The 15,334-nt window shown below is 36.3% G+C and overlaps 1 protein-coding gene across 4 annotated transcripts in view; it reads left to right on the plus strand.

Moving 5' to 3' along the window:
- Positions 1–1,013: 1,013 nt before the first annotated feature.
- The window catches only part of LOC307158345 (uncharacterized protein), a 76,387-nt gene continuing 62,066 nt past the window's right edge, over positions 1,014–15,334 (plus strand). For 2 of the 4 annotated variants that reach the window (XM_079870832.1, XM_079870833.1), the window contains exons 1-2: positions 2,722–2,753; positions 3,171–3,260. In XM_079870832.1, the coding sequence (XP_079726958.1) occupies positions 2,727–2,753; positions 3,171–3,260 (117 nt within the window). In that variant the 5' untranslated portion in view covers positions 2,722–2,726. Of the gene's footprint in view, positions 1,077–1,736; positions 1,790–2,721; positions 2,754–3,170; positions 3,261–15,334 lie in introns of those variants that run through there. The other 2 variants (XR_013821214.1, XR_013821215.1) reach the window with 2 other exon arrangements.

The raw sequence follows: 15,334 nt of genomic DNA on the forward strand, positions 1-15,334 counted from the left end.
TAATGTCAGTCTAAATCTTAACGAGTCTCTCTTAAATTTTTGAGGGCCATGTATTTAAGAGGAGGATTAGAAAAGTATTAGTGACACAGTGTTTTTGTGAATGTGTCTGTGAATGAGACAGAAAGGGTGAGAACAGTGACATGGTTGATATGTACTGTATGCATGTAAATATCTACCTCACTCATTTGAATCATGCCGCCTGTGTGTGTATTTGTGGCTGTGTGTCTAAAAAGAAAGGTGGAAGGAGTGCTCAGAGCCATTCCCGCCCTCCATGCATTTCTGAGGCTCTGGATTGGGTAGCATTTCCATGGCTACGGCGGGGGTAGTGAGGAAGCAGTGTGTGACTGTTCTGCTGGTCTTATGTTCCAATCTACATTCTTATAAATAATTATTTAAAAGAGAAGAAAATAAATAACCATATGAGATTTAAAACAATATGACAGCTTGAAAAATCAAATCAATTTGTAAAAAGTATTAAGGTCACTGTAGGCTACTTGTTTAAATACTCCAGCCAAATGAATGTGCTAATTATCAGTTCTTGTTTATTTATTTAAATAATAAAAATAAATACACTATGTGCATGGCCAAATTACAGCTGTGCTAATATTCGGTAAAACAACACTCTCGCTAGGGTGATTGATTAAAATATTAACTAATCTATATGAAACTTTTTAGCTAGTACAAATGCATGCAGGTTACCACAATAATAGTGTAATTGTGTTATTTGCTGCCTTTATTTACATTTTCATTACATTTCTACACCAATTTCATAAATGCTGATAACACTCTAACACAAATTTCTAAATAAATAAATAAATACATAGAGAAATAAATAACCGATGTCAGCGACAAAATTACAGGTAACAGTGACAAAAGTAGCAGCTATATCAAAGATGGCGGCCTCCATAACAACAGCGCGAGTTCATCTGTCAAACCTTGATAAACGAAAAAAAAAAAAAAACTTGATAAACGGAAAGCGGCTTTGAATGCATTTTACGGAGTTTGAAGTGCAGCATTTGGACCACAAAACTGACGGGAGAAGCTCCAATGGATCTGAAACCTTGAGATGACCTTCTGTAAGTTACCGAAACTAAAAGATGCATACAGTCTATGGATGCAACACAACAGACTCTCCCAGTCCCACCGTATGACTTGAAAGACAACAAACTTAATTTATACTAAAGGTACACTATGTACATTTTTGATAAAAATTAACACAATTTAAATACGAGTCAATACATCACCAATTCTTCTAAAACGTGTTTTTGTCTTGGGGGCCATTCACATATCGCGTCTTTTGTGCGCTCAAGTTCGTTATTTCAAATGAAGGCGCGGCAAGGCGAAGGCGCACTCAACTTTTCAGAATGCAGCAGCAAGCGCAACCCAGGTCATGTGACAAAAACCAACCAACCAACCAACCAACCGATCGATCAGCTTCAGGCCTTCCTGTAACAACATCGAAAGCTCGGCCATACAGCTAGCTGATAATAGCTAAGTTACAGGGGGGGGGTTTGTATATCTCATCTCCATAAATATATCTAGTAGTAAAGCTAGTACTAGTTTTAGTAGTATCATGTAAAGTTATCACGTTCCCACGAGTTTATATGTTGTGGCCACGACAAAACTAAGTGAACGAACATGTCACCGTAGAACAGAACAGAGGAGAGTCTGCTGGCAAAATGAACGCGACAGAACTCATAATAAAACGAGAATCAACATTGGCTTGACTTTTTCAGAGAGAGAACTGAGGGATTTGAAATGTTGCGGAGATGGTGTTATCTCTTTACAGGTGAGTACGTTAAGGTATTTTATTGATGAATTGCCATATGTAGCTCTCTAACAAAGTTCACAGTAAGCATTGCATATCTGCTCAGCTAGCATACTGCTCCCAATAAGTAACAAAATAACGCCAACATTTTACTATTTACATGTTGTGATTTGTATAGTCACAGCGTGTACAAATAACAAGGTCACATGAGACACAGCCATCGTAGTGCCTAGTAGTGCATGTTTGATTAGCAGTAAGATAATTAAATCCTGGCTAATCTAAGTCCTGTCTGTGAAACCAGGCCATTGTGTACCTTTAATTGTTAAAGGGATAGTTCAGCCAAAATTGAAAATTCTGTCATGAATTACTCGCCCTCATGTCGTTCCAAACCCGTAAGACTTTCGTTCATCTTCGGAGCACAAATGAAGATCTTTTTGATGAAATCTGAGAGATTTATTTTCCTATAGACAGCTACGCAACTGAAACTTGGATGCTTCAAAAAGTTCATAAAGATATTGATAAGTAATCTATATTGAGTGTATGGTTTAGTCTGAATTTTCTGAAGAGACTCAATCACTTATGATGAACAGATTGAATTTAGGATTTTACCGAACCTGCTTGATGTGTGAGAACAAACCTCTTGCTGAAGCTCAAGCATGTTGCGTAACACATGATAATGAACCTCATTGGTTCTTGCACATCATGCGAACATGCTTGAGCTTCTGTTTACCACAACTGATGTGTGAGTTGATGAATGTTTATATGTGAATAAAAGCCTAAATTCACACTGTTCATCATATAAAGTGATTGTGTCTCTTCAGAAAGTTTTGGACTAAACCGACTTCATATGGATTAGTTTTACAATCTCTTTTTAAAGCATCAAAGTGTCAGTTGCGTAGTATGGATGGACAGAAAGCTCTCAGATTTCATCAAAAAGATCTTCATTTGTGCTCCGAAGATGAACGAAAGTAGTTTGGACATGAGGGTGAGTAATTAATGACAATTAAACAATTTCTTTGAGGGTGAACTAACCCTTTAATTATTTTACAACTGAACTGTTTTCTGTGTGAACATGTACTAGTCTAGATGGACACCTTTGACACTTGTTCCGCGTCTTGCCGCTTTTTCAGCGTCTCGCACATGAGCATTGCATTGACGCCATATTAAGTTAAAAAAAAGATCATTCTTGCGTTCTTTTTCATCCCGCTTTTAAAACAGAAGTACTTGTTCTGTGTGAACGGCTCCTAAAATAGTACTGGCAACTGTATTCTGTTGTGTGCACACATGGCCCTGGTGAAGAGAGGAGTTTTAGGACTTATTCATAAAACATTACTTTGTTTACACTTGTAGAGTTTGTCAGACTGAAGTTATGATTAACAGTTATGATAATGTGGTCTTTCAGAAGTGTGGAAACAAGCCATGTGCCGTAAAAGTGCTGTTCTCACATGCATGTCTTCAGACAAGAAAAGAGAAAGACTACAGGTCTCTACAGGTGAGTACTGTTACTACCAAACACACACCTCTTTTCAGATCTAGTTTCAGCATGTCATTTAAGTGAGTTTTTTTCGTTCTTGCTTTCTCAAACAGATTAACCCTTGTGTATTGGTCTTTACAATGCGTAAACAAAAAAGAATGAAGGATCCTGTAATCGAGTACACCTCAAACACCTTAGTTACATGTTTCAGTATTGACTCTTGAGGAAATTGAGAAAAGATTTTGCTGTTATACTTAAAAAAAAAATATATATAGCTCAATATATAAAATGACATGATATCAGGATCCCATCAATGACTGACAACATCATGTTAAATAAAGTTATTTATACTTAATTAAATTCAGGTATACTTTACTACGGCAACATCCAATAATCCTGTCATCGCTTGAAGTGCAATGTAGTCTTAACATTTCTTTTGAAGAGGCTTATTTGGATTAGACAAGCAGATGATTTGACAGAACTATTTGTGTGTTTGTTTAGTTTAAATCTTGCCTGCTGTTTTTATTTGTGCAGATGAAGATGCTGCTTTTCTGGTGACGGGTGATGTTTGGTCACCAGTTTTAAAGATCATCGCAGCTCTTGTCTCAGTTGTCTGTCTTAGTTTGATATCTCAAGGAATTTCACCACAGGGGGTATTCAAAGGGATTCACTGAGACATCTTGTTTTCTCAAACCTGACGCTTTTCCGGGAGTTTTGAAAGTGGGGATAATTTTGGGGAGGGGATGGAGGAATAATGGTGATCCTCCTAGAGGAATTTTTAAATAGTCTTTCTGCTTTTGCAAAGAACTCCAAAACTAGGTGCATTATCAGTTGTAAAGTTGAGCCATTAAGAGCATGTTTGCTGGAAGACATTTTATTTACATTCCTGTTTTTGTGAATGAATTCGTATTAATATCTTCTTTACAGTCAAGTTCAGTCTGGACCTTTTTTCAAATCTCTCAATTACAATGTTTCTACATGTGCACAGACATTCTCTCTCACACACACACACACACGCACACGCACACGCACACACGTGTCTAGGCTCCATTTTTATGCGACCCAGTTTCAAGAGCCCAGTTGCATTGCATGCTTCACCTCACTGGTTCCCAGTTTCACAGCTATGTCACAATTTCTCATCTCAAGGCTGTAGAAGTGGACAGGTTATGGGACCTGAGAGAGAAGTAGAGAAGAAGGAGGAATAAATGTGTCAAGGCATACCATGAGGGAAGGTGAAGAAGAGGGAAGGACGGAATATAGGAGAGTGTATGTATGTGTGTGAGAGAGAGAGAGAAGATGAAGTGGAAGAATTGAAGGGGAGGGCATAACGGATGACAAACAAATCTAGACATGTTTCCCCCTCCCCTCCCCTCCCGGTCCACCACAGACAGACTGATTTGCATAAAGGGCCGCAGGGCTTTTGACTGACAGGGCTCCAGACGGCACTGCGCTGCTGCTGCTTCCACTTTAAGTGGGCTGGTGTGGGGCACTGGGGGGGTGGAGTCAGTATGGACAGAAGCCCTCCCCCTCCAACTCCAACCCCAGCTCTCTAATTGAGATATATACTAACTCCGTCCTATATGGTGTGCTGGAGAGAGGAAAAAGAAGGAGAGAGGAAGAGAAAACGAGTTAGGGGTGGAGGGGTGGAAGAAACACTCTCAAGGAAGTGATTTGTGGTCGTGATGACACCTTGTGTGTCGCTGGTGCCTGTACATTGCTGCGGCACTTAAAATGCTTCACAGCAGGGCTGCATTGTTGTGTTGACATGAGGAGAAAGAGGAATATCTGCTTGATTTACACAGATCTAGTGTCTGTGTTTGTGTGAATCTTTTCTGAACTGAAATACATTTGTGTATATTCGGAAACATGTAGATTTAAGTTAATTTCCCCACACTTGCAGCATTAAAGATGCATGTAAAAGTAGGCATGTACAGTGCCACATTGCTGCAAAATTTCTGACACCTTACAAGCAGGGCTAAAAACATTTGTCAGGAAGCTCTAGAAAGATGTTTAGGTAGTGATGTTCCATTTATATTCACATTAATCATTGAAAATTAAAGACGTGACATTATTTGACAATGAAAAAATGCACTAATAGTAAAAAGGAAAGAAAGAACCAGACCTCTCTAAATTTTTTTCCTCAATAAGCCTATCTCATAATGTAACATGCAAACCAAACAATTGTATAATGTCTTATGTGCTTGATATGTTGTTTCTCTCAGTGCAAAACTGCACAAAATCCTTCAGTGAGAGTGAATGTAATCTAACGTCTCATGAAATCTGTATCTAGAAAGTCTAGAAGTTGACGCAGTCCTACTTAAATCCAATAGATCCACAGATGCATTCAAGTCAGTTGATTTTCCGTAATTTGTCGCACTTGCTCTTCTGGTTTGTGCTGCATTTTGAGTTGGTGGACATATTAGGGTCATACCTTTTTTCAAGACCCTGTTGGTATTCAAACCTTATTGTGAAAATCATCCGTGATAAAAGTGTTGTCATTAAAAAATGACATCAGGTCTCTGTAATGAATAATCAGTTTGTCAATGAAGTTCAGAGGTCTGCATCATTCAGAGATTAATTTAGAATGATTTTTAAGATTACAGTTCAGTTCCTGAATTTGAATTAAATTTGAGTTGTTGTACCAAACAGGATGCAGCATTGCAATTTTAATTTAAGGAAGTGGAATTAAAATGAGAAATTCATGTAATTGCAATGAGTGTAATTTATAAGTTTAAGTTTGTAGATTTTATAGGCCTTAAAGAGATAGATTTGTTTGAAGGTCACTTAGAAATTTGTACTTTATTTATATGTACTTCTTTATATTTCATCCATTTATTTTCATTTTAAGGAACAATGTGGAAGAACACTACCAGAATGCCATTAGACTTTGAATTCAGCAAATTCCATTTTCTTGTCATTTCACTTCAAATTCCAATTTCATCTCATGAATTAAAAGGAGCCAATTCTTAAACCCTATATTTTTTATATATATTTCTGAACTATTGTAGCCAAAGGATGCTACATTTATATTTACACAATATATTTTTTTATATATATTTATTACCTTTTTTAACAAGTATGTTGCATTTACATGTAATATAGAGTGAGATTATGAATTTCCATAAAAAGCAGTAAGCACATCTGTGAACAGCTGTTTAAGGCATCTGAGTGGATTAGAAGTCATATATTGAGTACTAAGCGGTATTTCATTTAGAGTGTCTGATACCCTGATAACCAGACTGGTTAAGGTGATGAACTTCAGTCACTGAGCACCACAATTGCCCACACAACATGTGTAACTTGTCCAAATCATTTTCTGTAAATTATACTTACAATGTGCACTTCCTCTGGGATGTGTACAGATTACATTATAATCACATTTGGACCGCAGCCAACAGAATTTTCGATTTTATTCCTAAATGTTTTTTTATCAGTGTCTGAGAAGCAATGTCAAACAGATGACATTCTATATGCTGTATACAAATTATTTTGTGCAAGTTAGAATAGTGAGCAATTCTCTGTGAAATTACCCTGATAAATAGTCTAGAATTGCTGCAACCAGTAGCCTGCTAGTTGAAGTGTTAGGGTCTCAATTATTCAGGTGAAGTCCTCCCCTTTATATATCAGTAAAGCTTTGTTTTTAGACTCAATGCGAATTATGTGGAAAAATGTTCTGCTATATTTAATTTAATTCAATTCAATTCACATTTATTTGTATAGCGCTTTTCACAATACACATCGTTTCGAGTCCACATTACAATTTAGAGTGAACTGTTATCAGAGGTTACAGTCTAAGTTATGTATTTCAGAAATGTAGATATACAAATCACAGTTAGCTAAAAAATTACTAATTTAAACAATGTAATAATTTGAACAACAAACAATGAAGTAATGAATACTTGTTTGTTAACAAATGATTATGACTTATAGGACATCTTTAAAAATCTAAAAAAACATAAACTTTAAAAATGATTACTCCACAGAGCCTTATATTAAATGCTGGTTAACTAGATTACAGAGGTCTTTGTGTGCCCAGCTCAGAGCAGGGGTGTTGCCCTTGCAGATTGAGGTGGGGCGCTATAAAGGTGTCCCAGAAGAGGACAGATTATGTGTTTTGTGTGATCTAAAGGTTGTTGAGGATGAATGGCATTTTTTGTTGTTTTGTCCTGTATATCATGATTTAAGATTACGTATGTTTGAGAGAATTCAACATAAAAAGCCTGATTTGTTTTGGATGACGGATGGGGATATGTTGAGTTGGCTTTTTGAAAATGAAATTTATAGTTTGGCTAGATATGTAGAAAAGGCGTGGAAACTTAGGCAAAGGAATTTATATCCTGACTTAAACTGATAGTGTTCTGTTTGTCTATATTGTGAAAATGATGGTAATGTACTGTACTTTGTATGGTGGTTATCTTCCTTTTGTATTTTGTATGATGGTCATCTTTCTGTATAATGTTCTGTATAATGTTTGTTTATGTTAATAGTGTCTTTTAAGCCTATTTGGGCTGGGCACGTAAGTGCAAGACACTTTAATAAAAATTCAATTCAATTCATATAGGAAATTGGTGCATGTTGATTCAGAGTTTGTTTCATCTGAAGTCCTCGCAAGAGTTTAGTTGGCGCTCTCTCTTCACAGGTGTTGGGGCATCTGAAGTCTTCATGATAGGCTTGATCCAAACTGAAGCTGACGTACTCTCTAGTTACCTCAGGATGGGCATCCCGAGATAAAACAGAAAAGCAAATAGAAAATAATTAGCGTAGCTGCTGTTCATAACATTAAGCAAAGATAATCATGTGCATTTGATCTGATATAACTGGAGTATAAGGTTATGAGATACATTATATGAATGCTTGGCTAAAGAAATGCATCTTTAATCTAGATTTAAACTCGGAGAGTGAGTCTGAGCCCTGAACATTATCAGGAAGGCTATTCCAGAGTTTAGGAGCCAAATGTAAAAATGCTCTCCCTCCTTTAGTGGACTTAGATATTCTATGTACTATCAGAAGCCCAGAGATTTTTTACATTAAAGAGCGTGTTGGATTGTAAGGCGATAGAAGATCAGTTAAATTGGACATGACTTTTTCTAGTATTCAAGACATAAATTGAAGATTTGAAATTGGTCTGTAATTTGCTAATTCATTTTAATCTAATTGTGATGTCTTTATGAGAGGCTTAATAACTGCCAGCTTGAACGATCTTGGAACATAACCTAGAGATAAAGACAAGTTAATAATATTGAGAAGAGGCTCTTCTGCTACAGGTAACAACTCTTTCAGTAATTTCGTGGGTATTGGATCTATATGTTACTACAGTGGTTCTCAACTCCAGTCCTCGGGACCCGTTGCCCTGCACATTTTGTATGTCTCTCTTATCTGACACACTGTTCAGTTCATGGAGTCTCTCTTAACGAGCTGATGATCTGATTCAGGTGTGTTAAATAAGGGAGACATACAAAATGTGCAGAGCAGCGGGTCCCGAGGACTGGAGTTGAGAACCACTGTGTTACTATATCTGTAAGCTCATGTGTAGCATTCCTATGGTTGTTTTATAGGCCTGCACTAGTTTTTAAATCTTGCAGAAAATAATGAGGAGCCAGTAGTGCTATGTGTGATAGTCTTCAGAACCAGTCATTTTCTGTATACAACCCAAGCTCTCTGATAACTTTGTTCACGTTTGTTCATGTTCAGTAGATAGAGAATGAGTTATAAAAAGAGAAAGAGGTTGGAACAGGAGAGATTATCAGTAAATGTCCTAAAGCAACGTCAGCCATGACAGTGCACTGGGACATGAAGTGTTTCTGATAGTCTGAGTGGAGTCATCTTTGACTTCTCCTGCATATCCTCCCAAACAAAAACTGGTCCTGTCACTTTTTTATCAAGGGAACATCTTAAGAAAATTGAAAAGGAGTAGAAAAGTGTTATTAAGAGTGTTCTCTTGAGAAAACAATGTATTTGTATGACACAGCCAAACTTGCATAAAAAATGCATATTAATCTGATATCTCATTCAGTAACATATTTGATACCTCCTAGTTTAGTGAGTTTCTTAAAGTTAGATTTAGTAAGTTACCAAAGTTTTCTAATCTGTCTTTTATATCATATCCATCCCTATAATCAGAAGAATTCTTCTGAATGCAGCCGTCTTCCACAAAAAGATGTTCATTTGACAAAGAAACTGGAAAACAATAATTACATAAAAGAACGTTACAACATGTCTTCTGTTGTCATGGAAGTTGACATTGTTTGTGCCACAGCTAAAACTGTCACAAAACTAAAAATTACAACAGCATTGTAGGAACAGAAAATTGCAGCATTGTTATAGTCATTATCTGCTGAATCAAATTCATCTGCTGTTCATCTACTAATAGTTAGAGACTGATTTCATGGAAGTAGAGAAATAAACATCTCAAACATTTAAGAGAGTTTGTAATGGTCTGAAAAGCACCAATGTATTTGATTTGTATCCGGATTTGGTGTGCCATAAGCTAAGTTAGTTTATTGTTATGCTATTAATTTTCATTCAGGGTCCACATTACTCTCAAAAGTAGCTAATAACACAACCTTCTTAACCACAATTATTCCAAAAGATGACTACAAGCAAGTAGTTGTAAATGCATGTATATTATGTTAACAGGCATAGTACTTTATAATTGTAGGTTAACATCATAATACAGAGCTGCAACCGAATGCAGAATCCTAATCTGAATCCTAATGTTGTGAGGCAATGATACAAGTTTTATCAAATCGTACGACCCTCAGGTTGTGTTCGGGTCATTTTGACTCTGAGAGGATTTTCCCGTACACGAAAATGCTAGTTAATGTTATTGCATTTGACTCAAATTGACTGACTTTTCTCACCCAGAGTCTTACAATTTCCCAATTTTTATTTTATTTTGTATGGGTTTTTTTTCTCCACATTGTAACACTTGTGATGTTCACGGTCAAAAATGACCTGCCTACAAAAAAATTGTCAAAAACATCATCACCAAATATTGGATTAAATCTTTTTGTCAGCTTGTTTTCTTTCAATTAGGACAGGTTTTATATTTCTTTTTGGAATTGATCGATCGTAGTTCCAAAAATAAATACAAAACTTGTCTTTATTGAAAGAAAACAAGCTGACAAAAAGATTTAATCCAATATTTGGTGAAAATATAGCATAACAAGAGATTTTTAAGCTATTTTTTGCAGGCCGGTCATTTTTGACCGGGAACATTACAAGTATTATAGTGTTATCAACACAGCTTTTAACTCCACCACTTTTAACTTAGAAAATTCAACAGTAAATTGTTTTTAATAAATAAATAAATACGTTTTTATTAAATTAAGAAAAATGAATTCTTTGACAGTACCTAAACCAAGTGTTTATTTAGTGACCAACCAGCAGGTCAGTTGAATGTTAGAATGCAGAGATTGATGTAAACACATATTTTATGTGTGGTAGGAAACTTTAAAGTGATAGTTCTTCCAAATACGTCATTATTTACTCACTTTCATGTTGTCCCAAACTTTTTTTAAATAGAATTTTAGATTTGTTTTCAGTTAAACTTGATCTGGATCACTAAGCTGGACTGCATTATTTGTTCATTAATTGGGGAAGATTTAGACAATAACAATGCAAAATGTAATCTATTTCTCTCACGAGGCTGTACGGCTTCATGGAAAAGAGCAATCGGCACTGTCTTCAGTATTTCACCCTTTGTGTTCTGCAGAAAAAAGAAAGATATATTTTTGCAACGCCATGATTAATATCATAAAATGAACTATTTGTTAAAAAAGGTTCTTTCTTTCTGATCACTTGATGTCTTTGTTTTATTTAAACATTTAGAAGTTTATCAAAACCAGGCAAACTCATAAGTCATGGAAGAACACAAATAGATGGATTAAGAATATCGCACTAGTGGGGAAAGAGAGCGAGAGATTTCTAGTTTCTAATCGCCCTATAGCAGACCACCACCACATAGCCTAATGATTTCTGTGCATCTGGAGGGGGAGGCACAGAGCTAAAAATAAAATAAAAAATAAAAAAAATCACTGAGCGTGTGTGTGTTTGCGTGAGGGAGAATGAGATAGAAAGAGAGGTAGACGAGACAATCTATGCCTATCTGTCAGTCGATTGGCCAGTTAAAAATGCATACAATTACTTCCACCGGCTCAGAGGCAGAGCCATTTACATATGCATACGTGAGGGTACTGCCGGGGTGTTGAAACGAAGAAAGAATGCAGGGACGGATAGAGAGATGGCGGGAGGGAGAGGGAGAGATGCAGAGAGAGAGAAACATTAATCTTTAAACGCTCAACATGCAGATTTATTGCCGACAGCAGGAGGACAGAATAAAACAAAATCACTCGAAATGAGGGGATAAAATCTGTGAATTGTTAAGGCAATGTTTGATTTAAAGTTCATGGATGTTAAAGGAATAGTTCACTCAAAAAAATACATTTCTGTCATTGTTTACTCATTCTTGTGTCTTTCCAAACCCATATGATTTTCTGTCTTCTGTGGAACACTAAAATGAATCACCTTGAAGAATGTCCAAGCTGCTGTTTTCCATGAATGTGGATAAGCGCATGAATGAAAGTGAAAGCCGTTTCTGGTCCCTGTACAGTTTTAATGTATAGGAAACAGCAGCTTGGACATGAGCAAATAATTACATCATTTTTCTTGGGTGAACTATTTATACTTTTCTTTATATTTTGTTATTAAATGCTCATGTTTCTTGTGTCTCTTTTATTGTCTTTATTTATGATTGATTTAGAGATAAAAAAATAGGCAAAATCTAAATGGACAACTGTTTTTAGATAATTGACAAAAACAATTCTATTGCATAATAATCTCCATAACAATACTTTTACATAACCAGATCTTAGACTGTAAAGTCTGGTCCTCATTGCAGCTTATTCAGGTCAAGAACCGCCCACTTAAAGAGGAAGAGACCGTCTGACTGACGTAAATCAATCAGCCCCGGTAGAACTGATTATTTCACATATATGATTCAGAAAACAAAGCAGAATAATATACAATTATTCTCATGGAAATCTAGTTAAAATGCCTTTAAATGTCTCCAACATATCAAAACGATTTGCTGCCACTAAGCTAGAAAACCTGTCACTTGTCCTTGATCTGATTTGAAGATTGACTGTATGGCAAACAGCCAAGGTTGTTGTGGGCCCAGGCCTGTTCATAATATGCCCAGCAGATGTATGTAACAAGGAACACACTAAGTGCATATGTTTTACTGGAAACATATGGATAGAGAGAGAGAGAGAAAGCAGAACATGGATGGCTTAAGTTGGTGAAATTGTTGATTTCTGTTGGAAAGGCCTTTTATATCTTTTGCTGTAGAAAACTTAGTTGAAAATAAATTTGTCTCATTTATTTTAAACCATCATCCCACAAATATGGATACATTAATCAAGGTTTTTAAACAATAGATCAGAAATTCTGAGTTTGTAAAATTCTTGTAGTTGGGTTAACATTGTAAGTATTGTTGTAGTAATGATATTATTTTTGTTCCATGAATAAGCATGAACAAGCTTTTAATTATATGTTTCAATGCCACTTTTTTAACCCTGGAGCTCGACTCTTTGTTTAATTTCTACATTACCCTTCCTTTATTTTAATGTTTTTGTTCCCGTATACCTCTCACTAGTCATTAGAAAATTCTGACGGTTTTTTTCCACATGCTGCTTCCATTTCCATTTTTTTTTCTATTTCCTTCTTTTTTCTGAGAGAAACAAAGAAGGATGTTGAGGGTCCCTTGGTTCTTCAGCTCCAGTTAAAGTGAGGGGAAAGAAGGGGCCTCCTGCTTTCTGTGGCATAGCCTGTAGGACTTATTATGGAATGAACAGGACAGACAAGCAGTTCATTCTGAAGCACTAAAAACATAGACCCATGAAGATAAATGTGATCAGCCATTTAAACTTGTCCATTAATATACAATGAGCTCAGGCAAGGACCCAAGCATGATAAGCTTCTGTTATAGCATTAGTGAACATGGTTTAAGAAAAGAGACTAATCTGTTTTTCTAAAAATGTGTAACCTATTTAGCACAGTAGAAAAATACTTATTAATGTTTATTCTTTGCATATTAAACTTGATTGCAACATTAAAGGACACCAAATGCTAGTTTGTATATTTTATATTATATGCAATATTTTTCATTCTGTAAAAATATTTTTTTGGAAAATACCTTTTCTTAGGGCTCCCTGTCCTTTTGGCTTGTGATGACCCTTGACCTTTCACATAAGACGCAAACAAGGTTCCCTTCTGTCTGCCTTGTTAAGTGACGCAGGTCTCACAAAGCTCCTCTGTATCTGACTAGGCTGAAAGAGAGTGACTGATTTCAGCTGAGTTCCGACTGAATTCTCTCTCCCTTAATTTCTGCATTAAGAATGTATCACACATTTATTTTATTGTTCCCACAAATACTAGGAACAGGTTCTTGTTTAAAATGATAGCTTACTTAAAATAATGCAAATTCTGTAATTATTTACTCACCTTCATATCGTTACAAACCAGTATGACTGACTTTCTTCTGTGGAACACAAAAGAAGATATTGTGCGTAATTCTCAAAGGTTTGGTTATCAACATGTTTTAAAATATATTTTTTTATGTTCCACAGAAGAAAGTCAGTCATCACCCTCACTACATATGTGTGAGTAAATTGTGTATAAATAATAGTAAACGTAAAGGTGAAGTGTTAAGTGTATAATTTGTGGATTAGTGCCATCAAATAGTATTGCTTGTTTTCAAACAGGTTTCTTAAACGCCCCCTTTCCTCCCTGGCTCATAAAAAAACAGATAGCCCCATTTCAAAGTCATTGCTTGAGCCAGTTGTTACTCTGTCAGGCTACTGAAATGAAAAGATGTTGCATTTAAATAGATTGAGTTGAGTTGAGCAGTGCAGAGTTGTTTTATGTGAAGGGGTCCTGTAACTAAATTTTCTCTGCTGGGATGATACAGTGGCAATAATACTGTTGCTCCAAACCACCATTTTATTCTTGTGGAGGTTTCAAATTTTCAAGCGTTGGATGGTTCGGTGAAACCCGTGAAGAGAAATGAGGTGTTAGAATCCATTCAGTGCTGCAATCATGTGCCATGACACTAATATGCAAGCTGGAGGCAACAGTCTCGTTCCAAGGATTTCAAGGCATACATAAATGTTAAAGTTTAGTCAAAAGCATCAGTAGTGTTCCGAATCTAGTGAAATTTTAGCCCCCCTAATTCTCACGCTGACGACAGCTATGTGGAATCTACTGTAAAGGTACATGAACCAAGGGGCAACATTCTAATCTGAAAAATGAAGCCTATCCGGAAGTGCGAAAAACTGCAATACATCGAAAATCCGCTAGGGGCAGGTCCCAAAAGGGAGCAAATGTCCATAGACCCCATGTTAAAATGTCCATTTTCACAGCATAAATTCATGTTTTTACAGGTTGGTCCCATGGACTTTTATTGTATTTTTCGATAGGTTCCGAGTGCCTGACAACTGTGAGGGGGGTGAATTTTTTTCTAACTCGTTAGTTTAGATAGTATTTAGATGTAAAATGTATGCCAAATAAGGGCGTGGTTAACTTTGATTGACAGCTTGATTGACAGCTGATAACGAGCATAGGCTGCGCCAAGGAGAATGACAACATACGAAGCGGCATTTTTTAATATACAGTTGAAATATAATACTACTGTTTTTGTATCATGAAATGTAGTTTTAAGAGTTTTTCAGGCGAGAATGTAGTTGTTTAAAGCTCAAATCTGTGGTTTATTTATAAAGATTTATGAACATTTTTTCCATGTTGTTAGATGCAGGCGATCACCGGGCACTCGGCGCTCATGCACCCCGCCGGGAACAGCCTTTCCTCGGCTAGTCGTTCTGACGTTTGCTGCTGACTCTGGCGCCTCTGTAGTGGTTAAACATGAGATATAATTCGTCTTGTGTATATCTAACGGGCGATTTTTGGTCTCGTGAATCTATAATTTGTTCCCTGGCCAATCGTTTTGGCTGAGGGCTAAGTTAAGTGAAATTTCATAACTTTATAAGCTATTTAACTTTACCGTTGTATGGTTAGACTAGAGCGCTGACTTTGTA

The sequence above is a fragment of the Squalius cephalus genome, assembly GCF_949319135.1.
Source record: "Squalius cephalus genome assembly, chromosome: 5".
NCBI classification, from domain to species: domain Eukaryota; kingdom Metazoa; phylum Chordata; class Actinopteri; order Cypriniformes; family Leuciscidae; genus Squalius; species Squalius cephalus.